The sequence below is a fragment of the Gopherus evgoodei genome, chromosome 3 (assembly GCF_007399415.2).
Source record: "Gopherus evgoodei ecotype Sinaloan lineage chromosome 3, rGopEvg1_v1.p, whole genome shotgun sequence".
NCBI classification, from domain to species: domain Eukaryota; kingdom Metazoa; phylum Chordata; order Testudines; family Testudinidae; genus Gopherus; species Gopherus evgoodei.
Genome location: NC_044324.1, coordinates 37,025,329 through 37,051,939, shown reverse-complemented (window position 1 = coordinate 37,051,939; position 26,611 = coordinate 37,025,329). Strand labels below are relative to the sequence as shown.

Here is a 26,611-nt window from a genome sequence, read left to right as displayed (position 1 = left end):
GAGTTGGCTGAGAAGCTCTCTGAACTGTTAATGTTGATTTTCAATAAGTGTAGGAGTACTGGGGAAGTTCCAGAAGACTGGAAGAAAGCTAATGTTTTATATCAATTTTTAAAAAGGGTAAATTGGATTACCTGGGTCATTATAGGCCTGTCAGCATGACATCAGTCCTGGGCAAGATAATGTAGCAGCTGGTATGGAACTTGATTTTTAAAGAAATACAGGAAGGCAATGTAATCAATGCAAATCAACATACATTTATAGAAAATAGATCCTATCAAACTAACTTTATCTTTTTTTTATAAGATTACATGTTTGGCTGATAAAGATAATAGTATTGATATAATATACTTAGACTTCTATAAGGCATATGAATTAGTACAGCAGAACATTTTGATTAAAAAACAAGAATGATACTAAATTAATATGGAACACACTAAATGTAATCAAAACCTGGCTAACTAATAGGTCTCAAAATTAAATTGTCAGTGCGGAATCATCATTAAGCGAGTGTGTTTCCAGTGACGTTCTGCAAGGGTTTGTTTTTGGCCCATGATATTTAAGGTACAAAACATAAAATTGTCACTGATAAAGTTTGTAGATGACACATATTGGGAGAGTGGTACATAATGAAGATCTTTGGTTCAGAGCAATCTGGATCTATGGTAAAATGGGCGCAAGCAAATATGTATTTTAATACAGTTGCATGTAAATGTATACATCCAGGAACAAAGAATGCAGGCCATACTTACAGGACAGGGGTGGGAGTGTGTCTATCCTGGAAAACTAACTCTGAAAAAGATTTACAAATTATGGTGTATAAGCAGCTGAACACGTGGGCTCATGTGGCCAAAAGAGTTAATGTGATCCTGGGATGCATAAATGAGAATCTCAGGAAGGAGTAGAGAGGTTATTTTACCTCTATATTTGGCCCTGGTGCATCTGCTGCCAGAATACTGTGCCCAGTTCTCATGCCTGCAATTCCAGAAGGACGTTGATAAAGAGGGTTCAAAGAAGACCCACAAGAATGATTAAAGGATTAGAAAACAAGCCATATAGTGATATACTCAGAGTTCAATCTATTTAGATTAATCAAGAGAAAGGTAATGGGTGACTTGTTTACAGTCTATAAGTATGTACATGGGGAACAAATATTTAATAATGGGTTCTTCAATTTAGCAGAGAGAGGTATAACATAATCCAGTGGGTGGAAGTTGAAGCTAGACAAATTCAGATGGGAAATAAGATATAAATTTTTGTCAGGGGTGATAACTCATTGGACCAATTTACTGTGGTGGATTCTCCATCGCTGACAATTTGTAAATCAAGTATGCAGAGGTGTCGACTTTGGGATTTCTCCGGGAATGCTGGACCCCTGTTCCACCCCTTCCCCCAAACCTCCACCCATGCCCAGCCTCTTCCTGCCCTGTTCTGCCCCTGCCCCCCAAGCACCTCCTGCACACTGCTAAACAGCTGCTTGTGGCGGATGGGAGGTGCTGGGAGGGAGGGGAAGAAGCTGATCGGCAGGGCTGCTGGCGGGGGGGGGAGTCTCTGGGCGGGAAGGGGAAGGAACTGATCCACGGGGCTGTCGTGGGTGCTGAGCACCCACTATTTTTCCCAGTAGGTGCTCCAGTCCCAGAGCGCCCATGGAGTCGGTGCCTATGCAACACTAGATGTTTTTCTAAAAGATAGGCTCTAGGAATTATTTTGAGGAAGTTCTATGTCCTGTTGTTATGTGGGAGGTCAGACTAGATGGTCACAATGGTCCTTTCTGGCCTTGGAATCTATAAACACCAAAGCTGTACTGCTAGAGAAGCAGCACTATCAACCCATGGTTAGAGTAGAGAAATTAGCCAGGAGACCTGAGTTGTGCTGTACTTGCTCTCCAGCATTGGATGACTGTCACAGAGTGGTTGGCCCTTTAAAAGAAGTTGAGGTCAGCTTTACCTGTGACAGATCAACTGCCTCCCAGCTAAGACTGTTTGGCTTGGGATCATGTAATTATAAAAGCCAACAACTAGGCCAGTGTGGGGTGGAGAGCTATAAGAGGCTCCTGTAGGAGACCCTGGGGCCGCTACTAGACCTGGGTTGGTCCCTATGGCATGGGACACAGTCTATAAGAAGATTGGGGAAGAGCTCCTGGTAGTAGGGGATCTCTGACAAGGAAGCCCCTGGGTCAGGGGAAAGGTAGTTGAGAGATTTATGCTGAACTCTTATTTTGGGGGTTGCTACAGATTGTTAGTGCAACCAATAAATGTTGCCCTGAAGAAAGGATATTAATGGACCTTGAGTGTAATGTTTAATCCTTCCTAGACTAAGGAAACAGACCAGCAGCTTACAAAGACACTGAGTCTTCTATCAGTTCCGCCAAGTTTTACATTGATGTTACTCAGTGGAATAACTTCCATGTGAATAGAGATTGAAAAGATTTGATTGTTTATTTAGAAAAGAGACCAATAATAGGAGACATGTTAAAAAAACAAAATAAAAGCATTAAAAAAATGGCCCAGAGGGGAAGTAGGTTGGTAGGTTCAGTTCTTTCACTTTCATTACATAAGAATTAGGGGACTTTTGGTGGATTTGAAGGATGGTAAATTCAAAACTGATTAAAGGAAATATATTTTCATTCAGTGCACAATGAGACTATGGAACTCATTGCCACAAGGTATCATTGAGGCCAAGAACTGTACATATTTGAAGAGATTAGGCATCTGTATGGCCAACACAGCTATTCAGAATTATCCATGTTAATGCTATGTTTTTGAAGGAATATAAAATATCATGCTTCAGGATGTAAAACAATTTCTAATTTCTAGAACTGGATTTTTCAGGGGCAGAGCATCCCACATCTGTCTGCTGGAAGATTTCTTACACTTTCTTCTGAAGCTTTTGGTGCTGGTCACTTTCAAACACAGCACACTAGACTAGATGGATCCCAGGTCTGATTCAGTATGGTTATTTTGATGTTCCTATTATCCTCTTGAGGCAACCCCTTTAGGTCAAGGTTGATCTGTCTTGGCAAGACCTGCAATGCTGCTTCTCACTTCAGCATCTGTTCTGTTCATAGAGGATGCCACCACTGGGCTGTGAATTCAGTACCTTCTCTAAATGGTAAATGAGCTTTCAGGTAACTTTTTATTTATAACAGACCATCTCCCCACGATGCCTGGGGAACCAAACAGTATTCAACACATAATACAAGTTGCTATCATTTAAATCTTCAGAAGAGAAGAAGAAATTGACTAAGGTCTAACAATGGAACATGGAGGCATTGAGAAAACTTATACTAGTGGTGGTTCTAAACTATGCTTGGTATTTCAGGAGAAATGAGAGGTGAACTTCACAAATTGTTGCAAATTAATGGCTATACTCTTTTCTCCCTTACCTCCTCCCCTAAACAAAGGAACTGGTATTTACAAAGGGTTAAGCCCTGCAGTTTCCTCAGCACTGACTCCCTTGTACAGGATTTTGGCCCAACTATAGGCATATTCGTTTTCAATATTATTTTATTATATCCACATTTTTGGCACATTAACAGTGGATAGCTGCAGCTCAGAGCTTTTCTGGGATAACACAAGACCCAAACCACCCTGGGAAGGAATAAGTGAAGCGGAAGGGGTGCTAGCTTAGAAAGAGCCCTTGCTAAAGTGTTTTCCAATCTAAATTTCTCTTTCCCCTGCACATGCCAACACCTCCCTGTGGATTCATTTACAGCCTATGTGCTACATTCATTAAAATGTATTTCTTGTGTGCAAAAGGCAGATGGATTCTCCTATACTGAGATTATTTAATGTTTGTTAGAACACCCCAAGTTTTTGCCAAGAACTGTCACACAGACACAAAGGTCATTGCCCCAAACAGTGGATGCTATCTCCCAGAATTCCAGATAATACCCCTCCCACCTCTCATCTGTCACAACAAAACCCTGATGTGAGCAGTGAATGCCCAGTTTGTATTGCCCTGCCTTGCATCGCCTCACTGCTGCAGGGCAAAACCATTTCCATTTTCTGTTGCATGCGGCTGTCATTCACGCCTGGATTGCACTCTTCTGCTTTTAACATTGCTCCCTTTGCTGGCTCCAGAACTGACAGGAAGCCAAACTCGAGGGAGAAAAACATTGGGCCTGGGGAGCTATTCATTAAACTTTACATACATCCAAAATCAGTTGTAAAAACAGAGGAGTTTTAACAAGGAAAAGGAACCCCACTTGTGCTTAGAGGATGACTCATTCATAGGTTCCTTTATGTAATACAAATGAGTTTGCTCTCGCTACCTTCCCCTCCCCCCTACAACACCTTTTAGGTTTGGAACGGTGATTACACTAGTCCTGGAGTGAGGGCAACTCCTCCCACTTAATTACACTGGGAAGTCACTGCTGGTGCTTGCTTCAATATGTTAAGACCCACGTTGCTTGGAAAAACTGATTTCTTCATTGAGAAGAAAAAAAAAAGCCTTGGGCTCCCATGCCCTCGTCTAACACACACAGCATTCATGCTTGCAAAGAGAAAAAAAATGTTGGGTTCTTATTTTAGGAGAGTTTATTCCATTTTTATTAAGGACAAAATCTATTTAAAAAGGTTAATAAACCATCCCCAACCACAAGGTTCACACAGTTTCCAACCAGAATATACCAAATCCCACGCAAATAAAACGAACGGAAAGCAGAGGTCAGTAAAACTCGACATGCACAGATCCAAGCATTGACAGTCAGCTCCAGTGACTTGCCAGCAGCAACTACAAAGCTCCTATTTCACAGTCTGTGCTGCGGAAGGATATTTCACCTTGTTTACCCTGAAACCGGCTCATTCAGTGTGAGAGTGAGTGGAGGTGGGGAGGGAAGAGAGATGGGGGGTGCAGGGTTGGCAGGCTCGCTCTGTGATTGATGGTGCTTTGGCTCAATGAGGAGGCGTCTCTGTGTGGGGTGGGCTTCTCCTCTGAGCCAGTCCGCTGTGCGGCGGTGGGGATTGTGCAGTCAGCCTTTGCACTGGGGCACAGGGTAAAAGTGTTGCTGCAGCTGCTGACATTGAGTAGTGAGGCATAGAGCGAGCTAGAGAGAGAATCCCAGCCACGTAAGTAACTATTAATACATGGTGGAGGGATGATGTCTTGCTGAAAGGGATCGGCCCGGCCATCCCTTTCTTCCCCCTTCTCTTGCCTCTAGGAAATATATCAGATCCCTGCAATATTTTTGAGAGTGATTGCAATTTGTCGTCCCCCCCCCCTTGCACATTCTCCGACCCTAAAGAAAAGAAACCGCCAGGATTTTTCTTCCTGCAGTTTGTTTTATTTTCTTTTGTGCGTGAATTCTGTTAAAGCGCTTGGAGGCACTGCGGGAAAACACACGAAAAAAAACCTCGTGCAATGGATAGCTAAGACTCTTGATCGTGTCCTTGATTGCACTTTTTCTTTGATTAAAACAACAACAAAAATATTGCGTTGCATAATTGTGTGGATATTTGTGCACATTTGTTTTGGGTTTTGCAGTTCATTCTGTTAAGGCAAAAAAAAAAAAATCCAAGGCAAACCGAAGTATTTGTGCAGGTTTTTTTATAGCTATACTGTATCTTTTGTGGGCTCTGCTGCTGCCGCTGACCGCTCTTTTAAGTTAAATGCTCCCTCTATTTTTTGTCGAATTTCTGGATAGCCCTTGCTATCAGAGGAAAGGTTCAGACGCCATCTACAGTTAAAACGTAGGCAACTTTTTTTTCTTTTGCCTGTATTAAAAAGAGAGAAAGAGAAAGGACAATCCAGTCCTTTATGCAGCACGTTACTTAACCTTTTTGGGGTTGAGCGTATTAAAAATTTTAGTAGGCGTTCAGGGCACCAGAGACTGATACCGAATCAGCCTCCCCCTTCTTTTTCCCCCCTCTTTGCTCTATTTATATTACAGCCTCCCTGCGAGGCTGCGTTCGAAAACGGAACGTTGCAGCTCTCCACGTTCTCAAATTAGTTACTTTGTTGCTGTCTGAAAAAAGACAAAATCCAACAGTCAAACGAGTCGGTTGCCGTACAAGAAACAAAAGGACCTGCGGCTAAATCCTGTTTCTCTGATCACACGGTTCTCAGCACGCTGCTCTGAAGCTGATCCGCTTGCAAAACAATCGCTTTGATATTATTGTGGGTTATTATTTTTGGTACTGTTTATCTACGTAACCCACCCCCTTTAATAACAAAGGCAACTGCCGCTGGACTGGCAAGTGACTGATCTTAACCCAGGGGTTTGGTATATAACTTTGGTTGGTTCTTTCAATACCCATGAACATACAAAGGTCAACCCCTATCACAATAGCGCGATATGGGAGACCTCGGAATAAAAACCAGGATTTTGAAGAACTCTCGTCTATAAGATCTACCGAGCCAAGCCAGAGTTTTAGTCCGAACCTAGGCTCTCCGAGCCCGCCAGAGACTCCTAACTTGTCGCATTGCGTTTCTTGCATCGGGAAATACTTATTGTTGGAGCCTCTTGAGGGAGACCACGTTTTCCGAGCCGTGCATCTGCACAGTGGAGAGGAGCTGGTTTGCAAGGTAAAACCTTTCTCCATTATCTTTTTAAAACCAGATCGTGTATTGATTTATATTTGATCGGATATCGACTAGCTCGATTGTTCGATCAATTTAAAACCAAATCCCAAACGAACGGAATTAAACAGGCACCCTGTAACTTTCCCCCTCACTCTAGACAATGGCCACGTTATAACGGTGGCCTGGAGCCAAGCTGCCTTCTACCCAAGATGAACTGTACTAGGAAGAACCATCTTTAAAATATATTTAAATGTTAGTTTGATCATACTATAACGTGATCCTTCCCCACTCTCTTCAAAATGGAGCCCCCTACTAATTTGAAGATACTGTGTTGTCTTACTTTATTTCTTTAGTTTGAAACCCTGGCAGGTTGTAGACAGCTTTGTCTGAAAAGTGATTAAAATCCACCTTGAATTAATCCTGCTGAGCTGTGAGCCCTCGTTATTGAGGAGGTTGGTTGCAAATAGCATCCTCCCCCGTTGCACAATTCAGCAAGAATAAAAGCTGTACACCTACGTTTTTTAGAAGCGCAGACAAAATACCTAAGCCACTCTTTGTAGACTGCCTGCTTTTCAACGCCCCCTCCCCCATTTTCTTTTAACATCCGAAGGTGACCCATGGGAAAAGGAAACCCACATGCCTGCATCTCTATCAAGCAATGTATTTCCCTTTCGGTCTGAAGGAATATTTTTTCCCCTTTGTTCCTAAACTGCACTGGTTACATTTTTCATTGTCTCTGGTGCATTAGACATATGCTCATTCATGTAAGCAGTAGCAGTGTGACTGTATAGCAAATTGCAACCCTGCAACATGCACTTTAATGCTTGTATTGTTCCCAAAATATATAATTATGCCATTTAGCAATCTTTTGTAAATTTCTGGTGATGAGTTGTCTGTGTAATGAACAGTAGCCAGACACTCATAATTATTCAAAGGATTGGTCATAACATTGTTGGTTATTGCATACTTTTAAATTTGATTCACAAGAAGTTATGGACTAGCACATATTGCAAGGGGGGGTGCTAATTTACTCCTTTCATCTATTTGTAAAAGATTTTGATTCAGAGGGTAATATAAATGGACTCCTCATTTATGAGTCATAAACCCTGATTTTAATGAAGATTTAGTTTACACTTGATTTTTGGGGGGGGGGGGGGGAGAGGGGAGTCTTTTGTCCTTGGAAGCTGAGTGATATTGCATGTTGTACAAATGCATGCATTATGTTACCAAAATAAATACAAGTTGAAATAGAATTTCTAGAATGAAAGCCAAAGAGAGCTACATATTAGGACAGTTGCATTGTCTTATGAACTAAGGCTATCCTGCTGCTTCTCTGCATGAAATTATATAAAAACTTGCATGGTTAGTAGTAACTTAATTGCTGTGCTCTATTTTTAGCAAGTTTTTTCTCCCTTAGCTGCAAGTATTGCAGCGTTTCAGGATATTTTTATGGCAGAGTGCAGCAAAATTTCAGTTCCTCAAAGGGTGAATTTGTTTTGTTTTCCCACTGAGTCATACACTTTTAAGATGCTGCTTGTTTTTTTTTTAACTTTACACCATTCAGTTTCCTTCAGAAGTGTGAGCCACTGCTTGTCATCCATACCCTGAAAATATTTAATTTGCCTTGAATCTCTAGTTTAACTGAGGAGTGATCACATTCCTATATTTTCCTCAATTATCGTGTACTTTAAAACACCCTACAGTAGCATGGCTCCTATTTGACAGATATCCTCCCTATTAAGACAGCTAACAAGTTTTACCATCTGGTATCCTACTGAGACAGTCTTAACTAATTTCTTGCATGAGCATAAGATGAAATAGCACACACATCCTGATGATGTTCAGATCCATTTGGTTGCACCCACTAACTACAAATGCCATTAGTTGCTTCTGGGTTCAGTGGCATTTGAACAATGGTGTCTGCTCCCTTTCCCTTGTTAACAACTAAATCAGACTGCTCGTTATTGAACTTGTGTTGAACTGAATCCAGGGATATTACATAGGTTGGCTACAAAAAAGCCCTTTATAAGAAAAACTTCTGGATAGTGACAGTATGATAGTACTTTAGAGAAACAAAACACACATGGTCTGTTGTCTTACATCAGAAACCTATTTGATCAATGTTCCCTCAGAACTGTGGAGTATAACATGGGTAGTTGGTGGTGTTTTTTTAAGGACACTACAGTTGCATAAGAATTGTGGAAATAGTATTTCAGATGAAGACAGTTAAAATACTGGGAGGTTATGAAAGGCCGTTTTCATTGTTATGGCAGCTACTTTTTAGTAATTCCAACCACTTCTAATGTGTTAGTTATTAAGTTTTTGAGATCTCTGCACAGATCCAAGTGTCAGTGAGTTTCCCTCTGGAATGAATTATGCAGTGGGGTTTTAGCAACAAACACTTTTGAGTTCTGCCTTTGTGGTTTATCATGTCACCAGAACCCCTTGATGCTAATCTTCCCTCTTATAAAATGAGTTGGGTTAGTTGGGCGTCTGCCTGTCTGAATGACTGCTGCCTGTGATGGAGTATAGCAGCACAGGTAAGTGTATTTTGGCCCATTTTGTCAAGTGTCCTGCTATCTTGGAATGTCTCCTTAAGAGGGAATTTTCTCAAAACTGTGCTTTGAAGCATTAAAAACCTTAGTTTGTTTTAAAAGCTTTTTGTAAATTGTTGTTGAACCATGTCAGAAGACTTTAGTCTTAAAAGCTTTTAAAGCTTCAGAGAAATGACAGTGATTGCCCCCCAAGGAGGCAAGCTAGGATATGAAAAGCAATCATATTAATGGGAGTTTGGTTTAAGGACATACCAGCTCCACTCAGTGCTGTTAACTAAACAATACAAAGAGTAGCCAGTTGCATCTCTAGTGGGACCAGATTACTGTTATGAAAGTAGCAGTACACCCCAGAGCGTGTTGGACAGTAATAGTGTTTCTCTGGTGCTGGAAACACTCATCCCTTCCTTTGTACCCTACAGTGCATTTGGTATAATAGTATAACAGTATAATATAATACCCTCTTTGTCATCTGTTGCTCTGCAGTAAGAAAGTGTAAGCATTCTATTATTCTGTATGGAATCTTTCCACTGCTTTAGATTTTTTAATTGACTCAAATACTGATTCATTCATAATCACTAGACTATAGTAACATTTTATATTTGGATTGCTCAGCATCCTTTATGCATTTTTATAGCCCATTCACAAGATCATTGATAACCTGCTTACTGTTTAAAGTGACAGTCAACTTTTAAAGGGATACTCAATTATATTTGCCCCAAGATTTAATTACTTTTTAAAAGAAAGCTTATATAAAGTCTAAAACCAGTATTTCCATAATGTTTTTCTGACCTTTGAAACACAATCATTGCAAAAGTGAGAATGTGAAAGTGAAACTGACTTCTCTGATTTTTCTTAGCAATGAACATAAGTAAGAGGAAGTAAACAATATTAATGGTGACAAATTTGATTTTAAACATGAAAAAATGTTAAGGCTTTAAGGAGTTAGTAAAATAAGTAAAGAGATTTGTTGGCTTTAGTTTGACAAGATCTCTTTAAGCACAACTCTCCACAGATTGTTCATGGTCTCTGAGGTCTTAGCTGGATTTCTTCAAACAGGTTAATTTGATTACTTTTGAGGCCTGACACCTTTATATATAACTATGGCCCTCAAACCATAATGTAGATTACAATTTGAGTTTAGTCACATATTGGGTCTTCAAGTCATTCACACTATTACTTCTGGAGAAAAACCTCTGCTGATGGTATGGCTGCACTTGCAGCTGTACAGCGCTGTTGTGGGAGCGCTCCCGTGGCAGCGCTTTGAAGTGCGAGTGTGGTCGCGGCGCCAGTGCTGGGAGAGAGCTTTCCCAGCGCTGCAGGTACTCCACCTCCCCGTGGGGATTAACTTACAGTGCTGGGAGCCGCGCTCCTAGCGCTGGGGCACTGTTTACACTGGCGCTTTACAGCGCTGTAACTTGCTGCGCTTGGGGGTGTTTTTTCACACCCCTGAGCAAGAAAGTTGCAGCACTGTAAAGCGCCAGTGTAGCCAAGACCTAATTAGTTTAGCATTCCCTTCCAGGTAAGGAGGTATAGTCTCTGGGTTTCCCCCCCCCCCCCAATGGCAGGCATAAATGCACCTGCCAATTCCACATATGGCAAAAAGAGTTGTAAAAGCAATGTACATACACAACAACAAATTTCTGTACAATGCTGAGTGCCAGATATAATTACCGCTTTGTACCTTTATGCTATCTTTAATCCTTGTTTTACTGTCATTGTTTTCTAGGTATTTGATATTGGTTGCTACCAAGAGTCATTAGCCCCGTGTTTTTGTCTACCTGCGCACAACAGTATCAACCAAATTACTGAAATAATTCTTGGGGAGACAAAAGCGTACGTGTTTTTTGAAAGAGGCTATGGGGACATGCATTCTTTTGTTCGTACCTGCAAGAAGCTAAAAGAGGAGGAGGCAGCCAAACTGTTCTACCAAATAGCTTCTGCTGTTGCACACTGTCATGATGGTGGACTGGTATTGCGGGATCTCAAACTGCGAAAATTTATCTTTAAGGATGAAGAAAGGTAAGAACTTTTTGCATGTTGGACTTGGGATTGCTGTTCGAATGGGTTAGTTTCTCTCCTCCTTGCTCTTCTACAGCCAACAAATTGTAGGTTAAGGTTAATATTACACTGTGTGCATTACTGTAACCCTATTTCTCTATGGCTGATGATGGAAAAAACCCTGCAGATCTGTGCATCGATGCCTGGTAAGGGAAATGCTTTGTTTAGGACAGTTTCCCTCCTTTCCTCATGCTCTGCTACCATCCGATCTTTGGAGTAGGGGTGCCATATTTGAAGTGGGCATATTTTTCCTCTACCAACTACGTGAGGATTTTAAATCCAAGTAGTATGGACATTTAGTATTGTTTCCAGATCTTCCACCTCTGCCCTGTGGAATCCCTATTGTTCTGATTAGCGATTGGCTTCTGGAGGAAGAGGCTGGCTGCATAGAGACAGGTTGTGTACATGGAGGAGATAGTGTGTGCAGAGGCCTGTGGCAGATCCCCAAGATCTGTGGGATTTGGAGATTAAAGTTGCTGCCTGTTCCTAAGAGGGGAGGAGGGAAGAATTGGCTTAATGGTTATGGCACTGCACTGGGAGGTCTGTTTTCTCTTGTTTGTGGCACAGACTTCCTGCGTGGCCTGCATTTACATAAAAGGTCTGTGGTGGTTGGGTGTGTCAACTTTTGTGTGCTCAGCTTTCAGATTCATGAGGCCTGATCTTCAAAGTTGCTAAGCAGCCACAGCTCCCACTAGCTTCACTTAGAGTTCAGGGCCCTGAGCTCCCCACGGGATTTGGCCTTAGGAGATCCATCAGGAAGGGGGATTGACGCTGACAAGAACCCTGAACGCTTTGAGGAGAATTCTCAGCATTGTTAATACCATTTATAACCAGAGGTGGCAAGGAGAGTGCAGTGATGGTTCTCCAAAACCAGCAGCACTGACTTTTTTTTTTTCTTCCTATCTCCTTGCTTTTATGGTGAGATGTTTCTGGATATAAATAGATGAAGGGGATATTGTAGCAGACTTCAGACCCTTGAAGGTTAGACTCCTTTCCCTGTGGCTACCAGTTCCTATTAATTGTGTTCCATCATGCATTTCGGTAATGATTTCTGACACATCATTGAGCCCTGCTGGAGCAGTGTGGAACGTGGGAGAAATATTAAACTTGAAGGTGACCTTCAAACAATTTAAAATAAAAGGGAATGGAAAGAGGTGGAGCTTTGTGCTTTTCTGTCCTCTTTTATGATTTGTATTGTTTTGAGGTTGTTTTTTTGTTTTGTTTGTTTTTTTCCGCCCTTTCGTTCATGAAGAAAATTTATGCCTACTTAGCTGCAGGCTGACCCAAAAGATGGAGGGGCCACACCAAAAAGGCATAGAGACAGCAATCTGCTGAGAAGTGCAGCCCTCATCCCCAGCTGCTGGAAACTGTGTGGGGGTGGGAGTGTTATTCCCAGCAGGCTGTTCTTGACCCTGTTTGGGAGCTTCCTCTTTCAAATCAGTCATGGCTGAAAGACTTCTGATCAGTTTGAAGCCCTTTAGCTGGCTCCTGGAAGAGAGAGGGAGTTTTCTTTCTCCACACAAGAGTCACTTCTAAGTTTTCTGTTTCTCTAACCTCCCAGTCCTGTGATTCCATTGAGTGTTTGCCTGTTCTTCTGCTCAAGCTGTATCAGAGTGAAATTGGCATTTTCACTGCTGTGCACAGGATTTTGAATTGCTTTAATGCAGGGGTCGGCAACCTTTCAGAAGTGCTATGCTGAGTCTTCATTTATTCACTCTAATTTAAGGTTTCGTGTGCCAAGTAATACATTTAACATTTTTAGAAATTTTTTTTCTATAAGTCTATAGTATATAACTAAACTATTGTTGTATGTAAAATAAATAAGGTTTTTAAAATGTTTAAGAAGCTTCATTTAAAATTAAATTAAAATGCAGAGCCCCCCGGACCAGGGCCACTGTAAATCAACTCGGATGCCACTTTCCACATGCGTGCCATAGGTTGCCTACCCCTGCTTTAATGGAATAGGTCAGTGTCTTGTCAGTTTCATTTTTGTGGCTGTTCAAGAAAGCTATGAATAGCAGCAGAGGCACTTGAGAGAGCCATCTGCAGGCTGAGGAAGACAGTGCTGCCTCAATTCAGATTTGGAAGTTTCTTCTCAACCATGAGGAATAGAAACTTTCTCTTTTTCTAATTAGAGTTTTATGGGTATCGTCAACTTAAAACTCAAAGTTAAATTTTGTAGAAACAGGCTTTTACTAAAAGCCTAAGACAAACAGAAATATTTTTGTATTTAATTCCCATATAAACAGTTATTTAGAAACAAATAGCTCTTCCCCATTTTCTCCTCCCACTGCAATACATAAGACCTTCTTCTCATCACTGGGAACTTCAGGGAAAAGAGCACTAATGATTAACATTGTACCCAGTCTGAGATAAGTGCAAGATGGAAACAATTAGGTTTTTGCAATTGTCACTGTTAATTTTATTATTAATAAATATTTATATCATGATAGCACATAGAGGCTTGGTTTAGAAGTATAGTAAGAAAACTTGCATACGGTATTTTTAATTGGCAATGTCATTTTTACTCTGTTAATAAACATTTTTGCACAGAGAACATAATATATGCTCACAACATGTGTGGTTATATATTGTAGTGAGTGGGTGTTGATCAACGAGAGCAGAGTTACTGTGGAACTTTGCCCTTTGGAAATCCTGCACTAAATGCTTCCCAAGAGCTGACTACATCATAAGGCACAAGGCCAAAGTATAGGTCTGTGCTGCAATAGCACTGCTTTATTGTTAACATTAATTGGAAAGTCAAAACCCAATCAATTATTAACTAAAAGAGAATGTTTCTTCTGATTTTTAAAATACCATATGTTTAGAGGTTAAACGGCTATTGCTTGTTATTTTTAAGCCAGTAACAAGAAAATTAATTTTCATCCAGGTGTGTCAGAGTGATTTACATACATTAAACCATTTCGTATCTGAACAAATTGAGACCCAGTCAGGTGAAACAGATAGTGAAAGGCAGAAATAGAAGAACTAGATTCTATTTTTATTTTTCTTGACATGATCCAAACCATCAGAAAGCAATCAATCATCACTTTCAGTCTGCTGCTGCTGCTGCTGCTGTATTTACTCTCTGTAAAATTTTCTTGCAACTTCCTAGTTCACTGAAGATGTTGTAGAGTGCGTCATTCAGTGACATCTAAAATACGAGGCATTGCAACAAGGCTGCTGCTGCTTGTGATGTTGCATTCTGAGAAACATCATCACAGAAACCAGCAGCCTGCTTGGAATGCATGGTATTTTGGATGTCACAGATTACTGCTGTCTGTGATATTTGTAATGAACCAGGAAGTAGGAGGAGGCAAATAAAAAGAAGTGTAAAATTGCATGCCTGCTGAATAACTTGGGCTTCTCAGCTCCTGCTCCCCGGGCCCTCGCTATTTAATTGGGGTCCTTCTGCACAGCTTTCTGTTCCTAACTCTTTTCATATTTGTTTTTTGCAATTCATCTTTAATATACACACACACACATGCATGCACACAGCCCTGTTAAACTTTCCTTTAGTTGATGACCATCTGATCTTTATTTCTCTAGAAGCAAGATTGGCACTGTAGCATTTGGCCAGCACTTGAGTGAAAATTCTCCCACTTTTTGGCTGCTTTTAGCTGAGAGCTGCAAAAGCAACTGAGGATTAGGAACCAAATCAATAGATCTATGTATTCTTCAGAAATAATTCAAATTCATTTAAAAAAAATCAATTTCAGGGTTTCTTAGTGCCTACTCTCTTCTTTGGGCCTAATGATGTCTAGGAATATGTAATCAAGTGCTAACATTTGAAGTTGTATTACAAGCGTGCACATTTAGAAGCTTTCTTACCATTTCTGAACCTATATAACAGCTGTAAATTAGAAAGATGTAGGGTTTCAATCCAACAAGGTGTACTGAGTGCCCTTAACTCCCACTGACCTCGGCACATCATAGGTCTGAGCCCTAATTCCATTCATGACAATCTGGTGATATCCTAAAGCAAAGCTAGAATGTGATGGTGCATTAAGTTTCACACTCTCTCTAGTATGCACATGTTGTGTTTAGGATTCAGTTTTAAAGACCTTTTAATCTAAAATTACTGTTGCACAGTTAAAATCAAACAAAAAATGGGAAGAGTGATAGATTTATTTCCCCCCAGTGATGGTTACATCTGTCAGCTTCATTTGGAATTTGGGGGGCTTAGCACGTCTGCAAATCTGGCCCTAGGGTCTTACAGCTGTGTTAATTTATCCAGCTTTGAGAGCCTATGTATTTGAGCATTGTTAATTGAATTCTATGAAAGATATGCACTGTAGTCAGGGTAATGTTACAATAGTACTATTGCGTTTCCTGACTTTGAACTATGCAATCTAACTGTTTTATGTAACATAAGGTTTTTTGCATTTAATTTACCCTTTTTAAATACAAATTGTCAGAGTGAAATGGACTGAGCTTAATGCTGGGATTTCAGAGTTAGACTTTTAAATTCATACCTCATCTCTGAAGAAGTAAAGACCTTTAAGATGTTGCTGTGTGGGTGGAAACATTTTGTAAGGCTGGGTTAGAGAGCAGCTGCGCATCTGTTTACGTAGTGATAGCTGTGACTTTGCTATATAAAATTCAGGGCTAGACTTTCAAAACAGCTCAGCTTCCATGTAGGAACTGACCAGCTTTTTGTTTGTTTGTTTTTGGCGCCTAATTGGGAGCTATGTTGGGTGCTGTGCACTTTTAAAAATCTGCTCCTTACATTTTAATTTTTAAAAAGTTGACTGCTGTGGAATAGTTGACACACACTCACAGCACAAGATGTGCAAATACCACCTCTCCCTTTTACACAGAGAGAGAGAGAGAGAGAAGGAGAGGCAAGTTATTGTTTTATAGGTTTGTGGGGCTTTATGTATGCTCATGTCATGAGATATTTTTCTCCTATAGACTGACCTAGCAGCATACTCTGTGCCTTTGAGCAGAGAAAATGTGCAGTTCTCCCAGCTGTTCCGCCCCCCAATGATGTCACAGAATCTTCATTGAACTGTGCTAAAAATAGCTGTGTACCCAGTATTGCTGTATATATATTAAAGTAATTCATCAGTTTTATATAAAACACAATTGTTCCAGAAGGAGCCACACTGAAGATTTAAGAATCAAATCAGTCTGTGTATGTAGCATGCTCTTTGCATTGGCTTTCCTAACACAAGTATCACTTCTCCTATCAAGGAATTATTAATTTCTTATAGCATTTTAAAGACTTCATGTATATTAAAATATTAGCTGTCGCAATGTTTGAAGCATAAGGACCTTGCACATTATTTTCATTTTCCCTATCAAGAACGATTAACGTTGATATTCCAGATATTGTAATTTTTCCTTGTTCTTCTAGTAAATATGGGAAATTGCATGCAGGTGAGAGTTAATCAAAATAAATATAACTTGACACTTCGTCCTATGCCAAGGCAACACATCCAGCACAATCCACTAATTTAGAAAGCCTGTGGTAGTGTAATATGTATTTATTTGGTACACTGAGCAGTTTTGTTTTGTTTTCTGGAACTGCTCAGTTCCTTAGGGCTAATGTATTCTGCTTTAAGGTAACTTAGTTCTGTTCTTTGGCATCCTTACCCAGTAAAACAGATCCCACAGAAAATTGGAGCGAAGATTTAATTTGCTGCATATTTACTGGCTATTAAGGCAGGTTCTACACTACAAATGTACATTTGGTATAATTACGTCACTCGGGGCATAAAAAATTCACTCCCCTGAGTGACGCGGTTATACTTACCTAGCCGCCGGCGTAGACAGTGTTGTGTTAACCGGAGGGCTTCTCCTGTCAACATAGCTACCATCTCTCCCGAAGGTGGATTAACTGTGCTGATTGGAGTAGCTCTCCCATTAGCATAGTAGCATCTTCACTGAAGCGCTACAGCACCACAGCTGTCCCACTGCAGTATTTTAAGTGTAGACCTGCCCTAAGTGACTATTTCTCTTATTTTGGGCAGTGCTGTTTCTCCCTCCCTCCCCTCCATCCACCGTGCGTCCTCCCCACATACTCCTGTATTGTATTGCAGTCCGCTGGTTGCATTCTGATGTTAGCAACCTTTAACCTTGCTTAGAACACACAGTGAACAAACAAGCTTTCTAGGAGTTAGGGAAACTGTTCAAAGAGCTTTCAATTGTAGCAATGGCAGTTGTGTAAACAGAGCTTTCTTAAAATAAAGATGCAGAAACAAAAGTAGGTTTCTTTTCTAGACCGCTCTATCATCCTCTGTTAACCTAATCTCAGAGGAAAGGTGTAGCATTAAACAGTATAACTTAAAATGTGGAGGGTCTAAGCATAGATCAAATCTCAATCCAGAAACTGAGGCTCTTTCTCATTATTTTGCCTTTGACAGTGTGTGGGAAGGCTGGATTGTGTCTTCTCAGGCAGTAAATCCTCATTCATCAAACTTCAGATATAAAACAGAACAGTTAAGTAACTTTTGTCAGCAGCCAGGTTCATGATCCCTTTGCTGTCTGTGTCGTTCGATTGCAAAGCCTCCTTTTTGATTCAGATTTTTATACGGTGCCTTTTTGCCAGAGTCCACGAACCAATCGACAAACCTTAAGCCTCAGAATGTCCCTGTGAGGTAGGCAGATATTCTCCCCATTTTATAGAGAGGTGAATGTGGTCATTGTGGTTAAGTGATTTGGCCAAAATCACAAACAAGAGAGTAGCAGAAGCTGGGAATAGAAGCCAGGAGTCCTCTCTGCTGTTCTAATCCCAGTACTGAAGCACTGGTTTCTGGGAGAGCATGGGAGCTCCAAATTGACCAGACAGCAATTAGAGAAGACTGGGTCCTCCAACAGGAGTTGACTATGCCTTGTGGAATACCTGCACCACTCCCACCTCCCTGGAAGGGGTTTTCCCCCTTCCTCTCTCCCGCTTCCTGAGACCACCTTCCATCATTCCCACCTCCATAGCTATTTACCGCTTTCTCTGAGGGGTCTGTTACTCTTTAGTGCCTAGGTGTCTCCACACTCTGCTGTGCTTGAAGCACATAAATGATGCTTCATTCAGTCTATAGGCACTCTCCTGTGATTGGCACTCCTCAGGTGTTTCAGACAAGTCAGCAAGTGGCATGCACCATGTACCCTGAGAGGGCTGCTCTCCCTCACCTTGTGCTGAGGCGGTAATATTGCATCAGCAAATTCCTGAATGAACTGTGTAATTCTGACCATGCTCAGCATTTTGTTTTGAATTCAAGTCAGTCACGTTCTAGTTGCATTGCTGACTTTCCGCAGGGTTTTTGTTGATGATGGTAACTAATTTCCCCTCCCTCCCATCCCCCGCAAGTTTTGATTACTGGACATTTGTTTCACTTAACCAAAATAAATATTTGGCCAATATGCATTGCCTACATTTTCAGAAGTGGCTAGTGTTTTTTTGGTTGCCCAGCTTGAGATACCTGAAAGGTGCTTGATTTTTTCAGGCCGCCCGCAGCGCCCAACATTTTGTGAAAAACAGCCTCTTGTAAAGTGTCTCAAATTGAGCACCCAAAATCTAGCCGTTTTTCAAAACTCGGATTGTTTTCCATAGATCCAGTTTTGCGCAATGTAAGCTGTGGGTGCTCAGCACCACTGATGATCAGGTTGCTTATTTAGTGTGTCTCCTGAGGCTGTAAACTTGGGGTTAGTTCTTGTATTTCTTGTGGACAGCTATCTTAACTAAACCAAATGCCTGTCTTTGTTCCTTCTGCCACTCCTGGTGTAAAAGGCTCTGGAGAACATGGTGGATACAGGTGCATAGAGTTGCAAGTGGAGCCTTTTAAAACCATTGATCTCTAATGTGATCTAAGGAAGATAAGTGAGTTCAGATAGCCACCTTATCCCAGATACTTATCAAATAATGGAATCCTTGTGGTCTTATCCGTCACTGAAAAAAACTGAGACCTCTTGAGTTAGAGAAGTACAGAACCGGAACTACATTAACTTTAGTGAAGGTCTTGTGTCCTAAACCTATAAGGACACTGATGGATGCATTATAAGGTACTTCTACTGCAGCATGCACTTACAAACAGTACCATTACATGGAATTCTGTTCAGATGCTGTACAAACAAGATAGTGGGGGACATGTCGTCATCCCTCCTGTGGGTTTATCCTGAATGCAGGGCAGTCTGGGCCGGATTCTTGGCTGATGTGAGCTCAGATGATGTCAGTGGAGCTATGTCACTTTACACTAGCTAAGGGTCTGGCCCTAAATTTCTAAGCCATGCTCATCACACTGGAGTCTAAGGCCTTGGCTACACTCACACTTTACAGCGCTGCAACTGGGGTGTGAAAAAACACCCCCCGAGCACTGCAAGATACAGCACTGTAAAGCGTCAGTGTAATCAGGGCAGCAGCGCTGGGAGCACGGCTCCCAGCGCTGCACGCTACACCCGTAAGGGATGTGGTTTACATGCAGCGCTTGGAGAGCTCTCTCCCAGCGCTGCCGCTCTGACTACACTCACACTTCAAAGCGCTGCCGCGGCAGCGCTCCCGCAGCGCTGCCAGGGGAGCGCTTTGAAATTCCAAATGTAGCCATACCCTAAGCAACTGGGTTGAAGTTTGCACTTGCAGAGGCATTCTTCTAAGGATGGTGAGGGAATCTGCACAGTTCCCATTACTGCATGATAGTGGGGTGGTGGAAGAATCTTTCCATTCCTTTGGTAATACGTATCCTCCAAAGCTGCGCTCTTTAAGCCACCTCCCTCTTGCTCCTTGCCTTTGGAGAACTGCCTGCCTGTGCCTTCACTGTGGAGCCTAATCCCTACCGAAAGGGTTCTGTGACATAGGGGAAGGGAGGATTAATGCTGAGAATGCAGCACTTCCCCCTTCTGCACTCCATTGCTAAATTGTTGCAGGGGGAGGGAAGGGGTTGTCCCCTTTGCCCTGGGTAAGATAGCATGGCCCTTGGAGCAGAGATGAATTTTGAACTAAATTATTTTATGTTCATTTTAGCAAATGTTGGGATTTAATAGTGTGTGTATCTAAAGTAGACGTTCACTTCAAACTGCTGTCCTGGTTTGTTTAGAAGAGGTTCTTTTCTCTTATTTACAATAGTCAGTTCGCGGCAAAGAATAGTGAGCAGTGCCAGCATTTTCTCACAAATCTGATGGCACAGTCAGTCTGTGCTCAATTTTTACCTTTTAGAGTGAGCTGCTACTAAATTACCCTGATTGGACTTGATTATTGGCTCTGTAGGAGCAATTCTTGATCCTGCCTGAGTAGTCTCTGTCCCTGGAGTGGGGAAAGAGTATGGCTCAACAACAGTCTTTGTCCAGCGAGAGCCAGGTCTGTGGGGGCCAAAGAAAATGCCATTCTGTTCTCAGCCAGAATGATGTTGCCTATGACATGGTCATGTGGATGTCTTGCGTGTGTGGCTTAACCTAGGAAGGAGTCTTAGGATGGAAGGGGTAATTTTTTCTCCTCCTCACAAACTGTCATTTGACATTGGTTTGCTCTCTAGTGCATAACTATAGAGATGTTAACAAATGACTATAGAAATTGATTTCTAGTCTCTTGGAGCACAGGGGTACTGGCTAAATTACTGTCATTCCTGAACACTCACTCCCAACAATGCTTGACTAGCAAGTAGGTAATGTACCTACCAAGTTAGACGTGAGAGTAGTTTCTTGCCCCTTTCTTGGAATCAGCTGGTATTGGCTACTGGTGAACCACTGGTCTGGTGCAGTATTGCAGTCCCTATGTTCCTAAAATGTTAACCCTACCTTCAGCTGCTGCAGCCAAGAAGTCAGTTTCCGTATACACTGTATCGGAGAAATGTAAGAAACAGATGCTGTTACTAATCACCTCTTCAGTTCATGCATGGCCTTCCTAACTAGCACCTCAGAAACACCCTTTCATTCACACTGTATCTGTTGAATGATCAGTTTTTTCCCTTAGTGGTCAAAATGAGCTTTGAGGCCTCTGAATAATTCCACTGATTCTAGTTCTGGAAATCTTGTTTGCTTTTTGGAGAACATGACTGAAGCTGGAGTGTGATTGCAGAGTTTTTGTGGCTCTGGCTTCTGTGTGTTAAAAGGCAGTGCAGTAATTTGTCAATAATCCCCAAACTCTGCAGGGAGGAATAATGTGAATCACTGTGAAAAAGTGTAGGCTGTATGATAACAAAGCTGTCTGCCAGGAACTGATGCCAACTCAGGAGGTTACATTGAAGAATCTTCTAGAAGAGGTTTAATTGATCAGGTTTTGTTAGATTACTGAAGAGCACAGTCTGAATGCAGTCAAGTAATGAATGGCATATTGATAAGAAATTCAGAGTGGTATTGTTTTTCATGGGTTTCCCTGACGGTTTCTATGGGGACAAAGACGCATTTCCCGTCTGAGTACCACTGCTGCCCTCTGATTGCACTTCTGTGGTTTCATTCACCAGTAATGGGAAAGCATTCACAGGCAGAATAGCTTCCCCTTTTTAAATAGCCTTGATTCAGGGTTGTATTTTTTTTTAATGCATTAGGCTAATGCAGTGTTTTATCAATGATCTGATAGATGCATAATGTTCTTTTTCCAAGTGCTTATTCAGTCTCTGCATTTAAACTTGAAATTATGTACTGTAATTATGCAGGCCTTCACAAAAGTCTTTGTTGCACTACAATATATGTATAAAGTGACTCTCATCTGGCTTTGGCAATTGTGTACATCTGAACTTTAGGGATTAATTTTGCATCAGCCATTCCTATAGTAATTTTTAAACACTGTTCCTGTTTCTGTCATTAGTGGATTTATTGGGAGAAAGGAAGGATTTTAACTGCAAAATTAATTTTTTTTAATTTTCTTTTATTCCAAATTGGTAACAACACAATGTGAAGAGTTTCAAAACTGATCATGAATTCATTTTAAAATACTTGCTCTAGCCTGCTAAGAATCAAATTTAGGCTTGTCTGTTTACTCTGAAACTGTATGACTTTTCCCACCCTTTACACAGAAACCTACATTTTCAGGAATGACTGGACAGCCCAAAATTGCTAATGTAACGTGCCTTAAAAGGGCGAGTACTCATGCCTTCTGAAAATCAGATGTTTTAAGTTAGACACTCCAAAACAGAGGCATCCAAAATCCCTTGTCACTTCTGAAAACAAAGGCCAGATTATTTTTCTCCATTGCTTTAAGTGCTAGGGAGGTTGGGTTTCTCTCTTTTCTCCACCAAACTCACTGAATATGGGTCTTGGCATCTAAAGCGTTTGGAAATACCTGCACATATTCTGTGTCTGTGTGTAGACAGCTTTATCATATGATTGGTTTCCTCATACCCTTAATGTTGTTCCCCAACAGGTAAAAATTTTTCATTGTTGTAAATTCATGCTAGTCTTAGTGATCTTTCACAAAAGCAGCCTAGCTAACTAAAATGTCCAAGCAGTTCATGGCGCATGAGTAGGTACTAATTTATATTCAGTACACCTGATGTGTAAGAACTTAAGAAAGCAAGCTACTAGTTTTATACAAAATGAAATGCAAATATACTAGCTTGCATGTTTAGTGATCACCTTCACTGAAACACTGCCTCTAGCAGGGCCACCATTTCCTTGCTTTAATCGATAAATAAAAGAGAGAGAGAGAGAGTTTGTGTGTGTTTGTGTGTTTGTAAAATATATATATAAAAAAGATTGGGGGTGGTCTGTTTGTGTTTCCTCAAGTCCAGTCAGAAGGATGAAAACATGGCTGTTTGCTTCATTCACTCATAGATTACAGTGGAGCAAGCAAAAAATGGCCGGCTGCTCTTCAGTTTACTGGCTTAAACCAAACTTGCAATAGCATGCATATAGGGCTTGATCCTGTAATGCAGGGCACCTTGCATAAGGCTCAAGGTCATAGCAAGGTTTTCCGTTTCCAGTGTGTGTGCGCGTTGCTTGCTTTTATAACAAAGGAAGCCTCTTCTCTCATGGATTTCTTAGGAATCAAATAGTTTTAAAGGGAGAGGAGCAGTCTTTCTGGTCCCACAGCGTCAGTTTTGTACAGCACCACTCAGTCACAAGAACATAAATGCTTGGGATTTCAAATAACTTGATTATAAAAGTAAAAAAACCACACACACAAAAAATACTCACTAGTCCGTCTTTCTCTTTTTAATCCACAGCTCTATTGGAAATGTAAAGTATAAGGGAATAAATACCATCTGAGTGTCAACAGCACAGGGAAATACATAGGGGTGCATGTATTGGATTCCCTCCCACAAGTTGTTTATAAATAGAATAGTCCTCTCCAGCCTGTGTGTGTCTGGGGGGGGGGGGGGGGGGCGGGAGTGTATTTTACTCGGTTAGTTAACAAAGGTGAACTGATGACTTTGCTGCTTGGCAGTTTAGTGACCGAAGTGCACATCTGAGTAACTCTGCTCTACATCTTGGTGGAAAATATGACGGGCTACAGTACTGGGACCACCACTTGTGTCTCTGCCTTCAGTTTCAGTCCCACTTTGCCCTGTGCTTTTCTCTCCTGTCCTTTGTCCTTTTCTCTCTCCTCTCTCATCTTCCCTCCTTTTCTATTCTCCTGTGTAGATAGAGGAACAAGTGTATATTTAGGATTGCAGAGGAAATTCTACCAGCATTCTTAGTCGGCTTCCCTCTTCAGCCCTTTTGTGCATAAAGAGGTTCTGAACTTGGCACAGAAGGAAGCTGACCGTGATCTTGTAACTTTTCCTGTTTGAAGTATAACTGCACTGGATTATTATTTGGAATTCTGAAGGTTGGTTGCCTGTCCATCACCACCAGAGGTGTCTATAAGCCGGCAATGGGTAGTTAATCAGGAAGCTAATGCCTGGCACAAATCTCATCACTGTGCACTAAGGGAGAAGACATTGGCCTATTTAATCATAGAATGAACTGCCTTTATGTACTGTATTTGGGAGCCAGGAATTCTGAATTAGGTATTTATGACTTCCTTATTCAAGGCACGTTGCCAAAAGGGCTTTGACCTCGACTAGTAAATGTCTGTAGATGTCGAAATGGTCTGAGGGTGGTTGGAGAGTTTATAGAGCAGTCTGCTATGTAGCACTTTACAACAGAATGCCCTGATTGGTTTTACAGGTGTCGCCCTGAGCCATCCTGGTTCCAGTTCTAAAGCCAATGTGGGTCATGCTTGCCTTCACTACTTAAGCCCAAGCAAAGTTCTCAGTAAACATTTAAGAAATAGGACTCCCTTTTTGTGTCTTAATACTTAGTAACAAGGTGCTTTCTAATGAAGGGCTGTGGCCTGCAGTCTGTTCACAGCCCCACCTATGAATTTATGGTTTTGGAATACTGTCTTGTACAGGGCCTGTTCTGGTCCTGGGGCCTACTAGGGATCAATGATGACAAGAGACTGGGACCATATTAGCCAGTGTTGGGTTATGATCCCTGATGTGAATGTTTTACATTGAACACTCTGTCTTATAAAAGAAAAACCTGATAAATGTCATGCTTCTTTTCCATTCAGAGAAGAAGGGTTCCAATGTGCTTGCATTACACTAAAATTGTTCCTAAAATACCTGTCATTACTGGCGAATAAAATCTATATGCTAAAGGGTAACTAGTGTCAGTGTTCCCTCTGTCAGTGAAAAGGGGCCTCAACTTTAAATGCTATATAGATATATACAGTTAGACTGTACTAATGCAGTAATGTAACAAGGAAGCTTGGAATCATTTTTCACGTTAGTTTGAAATAAAAGAAGTCTTGTTACCAAAAAATGTAGGCACGTATGATTGGGGTTATATTTATTCTCTTAATAAAATCAAATGTCTGAGTGGGAAGGAAGAGACAATGCACGTGTTACTATAAGTAAAGGAAATCTTAGCCTGAGAATGGGGATTCCAAACTGATGCACCTTTTTAGGATTATTGATTTTTCTGACTTATTATTATCATAATCGTATAACTGTAATAGTCTGCAATTCATCAGTGGGTTTAATGGTTGCCTCTGTTTTCTTGCTCTACAGGACTAGAGTAAAATTGGAAAGTCTAGAAGATGCGTATATTTTACGAGGAAATGATGACTCTCTTTCTGATAAGCATGGATGCCCGGCCTATGTGAGTCCAGAGATCTTGAACACAAATGGCAGCTACTCTGGCAAGGCAGCAGATGTATGGAGTCTAGGTGTCATGCTTTACACAATGTTAGTTGGACGCTATCCTTTCCATGACATTGAACCTAGTTCTCTCTTCAGCAAGATCCGTCGTGGGCAATTTAACATTCCAGAGACTCTTTCCCCCAAGGCAAAGTGCCTTATACGTAGCATACTGCGCCGGGAGCCATCGGAACGGCTGACTTCACAGGAAATTCTGGACCATCCCTGGTTTTCTACAGATTTTAATGTCTCTAATTCAGGATATGGTGCTAAGGAAGTATCAGATCAGCTGGTGCCTGATGTCAACATGGAAGAAGATTTGGACCCATTTTTTAACTGAGCACAAAGACTGGTGTTCAGAAGGTACAATAACCTAGAGATGGTCACATGAAGGAGTCCTTCCTGACCGTGTTAAATCACATCCTGCATCAGCCTAGCTCGGTAGCAAAAGACACTTGGAGTTCCTTGGTTTGAGAAGGAATCTCCACAAGGAGCTAATATAACAAATGTAGCATGGGGACAGATTTTGGGGGGAGGGAGCCTTGCTATCTGGTTCCATTGATTTGGAGGGCTGGGGGGGAGACAGCATGGAGCAATTGTAGCTTCTTACCTTTTGGAGCCAAGGAGACTGACTGCACGTGCCAATTCCAGTGCAGCTGTATCACTCCTATTTCTGTTTCATTAAAATAGTTGCAGTTCACAACAAGTAGAGAAACTTTTTGCCTCAACACGCATCTTGGCATCGCACTGTTAAATATTTAACTTCAGCCATTATTCAGGGAAAGTACAATTGGCTAACTCTCTCTCTCTTTTTTTTTTTTTTAAATCTGATGTCTAATAATTAACGGGATTCATTTAAGAAAAAATTAGATGCACATAGACATGAAAAGTGGGTGCTAAAAAAATAAACAAAAGTTCAGTTCATGTCTCTTGATAGCTATTTTCAACTCATATTTCTTCTAAATATACTACTTAATATTCTTGTCAGGAAATGACATTTTAATGCTTTGTTCCCTTAAGGGGAAATAACTGTCATTTAACAAGCTGTTCTGTTTTGTGTCAAATGGTTTGTTGCAGGAAGCTATTATTACTCAAACTTCCAGATGCATTACTGCTATAATAGTAAAAGAAGAAAAGAAAACCTGTATTATTTTTAAAGGGTTTGAAATACTGGCTGCCATGTTTGCCATGCTGCATGTATGTGACTGTAGAGGGCAGAAAGCCCTTGCATCAGTTCTAGATTCAAAACCAACCTTTTGTTTAACTGACTGGCCCACATGTAAATAGAGGGCTCTTTATTGAAGAAAAACATTAACATTTTTCTTTTGAATTCCTCTTGAGAAGGCAACTGTTTTATTTCTTTGGTTTTGGGGGGTTATTTTGTTATGCCCTGAATAAGAAATAAAAGGGTATTAATAAGCTGAA

The 26,611-nt window shown here is 41.1% G+C and overlaps 1 protein-coding gene across 1 annotated transcript; it reads left to right on the top strand.

The window, feature by feature from the left end:
* Positions 1–4,941: 4,941 nt before the first annotated feature.
* On the top strand, positions 4,942–26,611 carry TRIB2 (tribbles pseudokinase 2). The gene is made up of 3 exons (XM_030555401.1): positions 4,942–6,522; positions 10,801–11,093; positions 25,058–26,611. The coding sequence occupies exons 1-3, from the start codon at positions 6,253–6,255 to the stop codon at positions 25,524–25,526; spliced, it is 1,032 nt and encodes a 343-aa protein (XP_030411261.1). The 5' UTR covers positions 4,942–6,252; the 3' UTR covers positions 25,527–26,611.

Excerpts from the sequence above, each read along its gene's own strand:
- TRIB2 (XM_030555401.1), top strand. The coding sequence starts at position 6,253 with ATGAACATACAAAGGTCAACCCCTATCACAATAGCGCGATATGGGAGA. Across the intron at positions 6,523-10,800 it reads GAGAGGAGCTGGTTTGCAAG|GTATTTGATATTGGTTGCTA; the intron begins GTAAAACCTTTC and ends ATTGTTTTCTAG. Across the intron at positions 11,094-25,057 it reads ATCTTTAAGGATGAAGAAAG|GACTAGAGTAAAATTGGAAA; the intron begins GTAAGAACTTTT and ends CTTGCTCTACAG.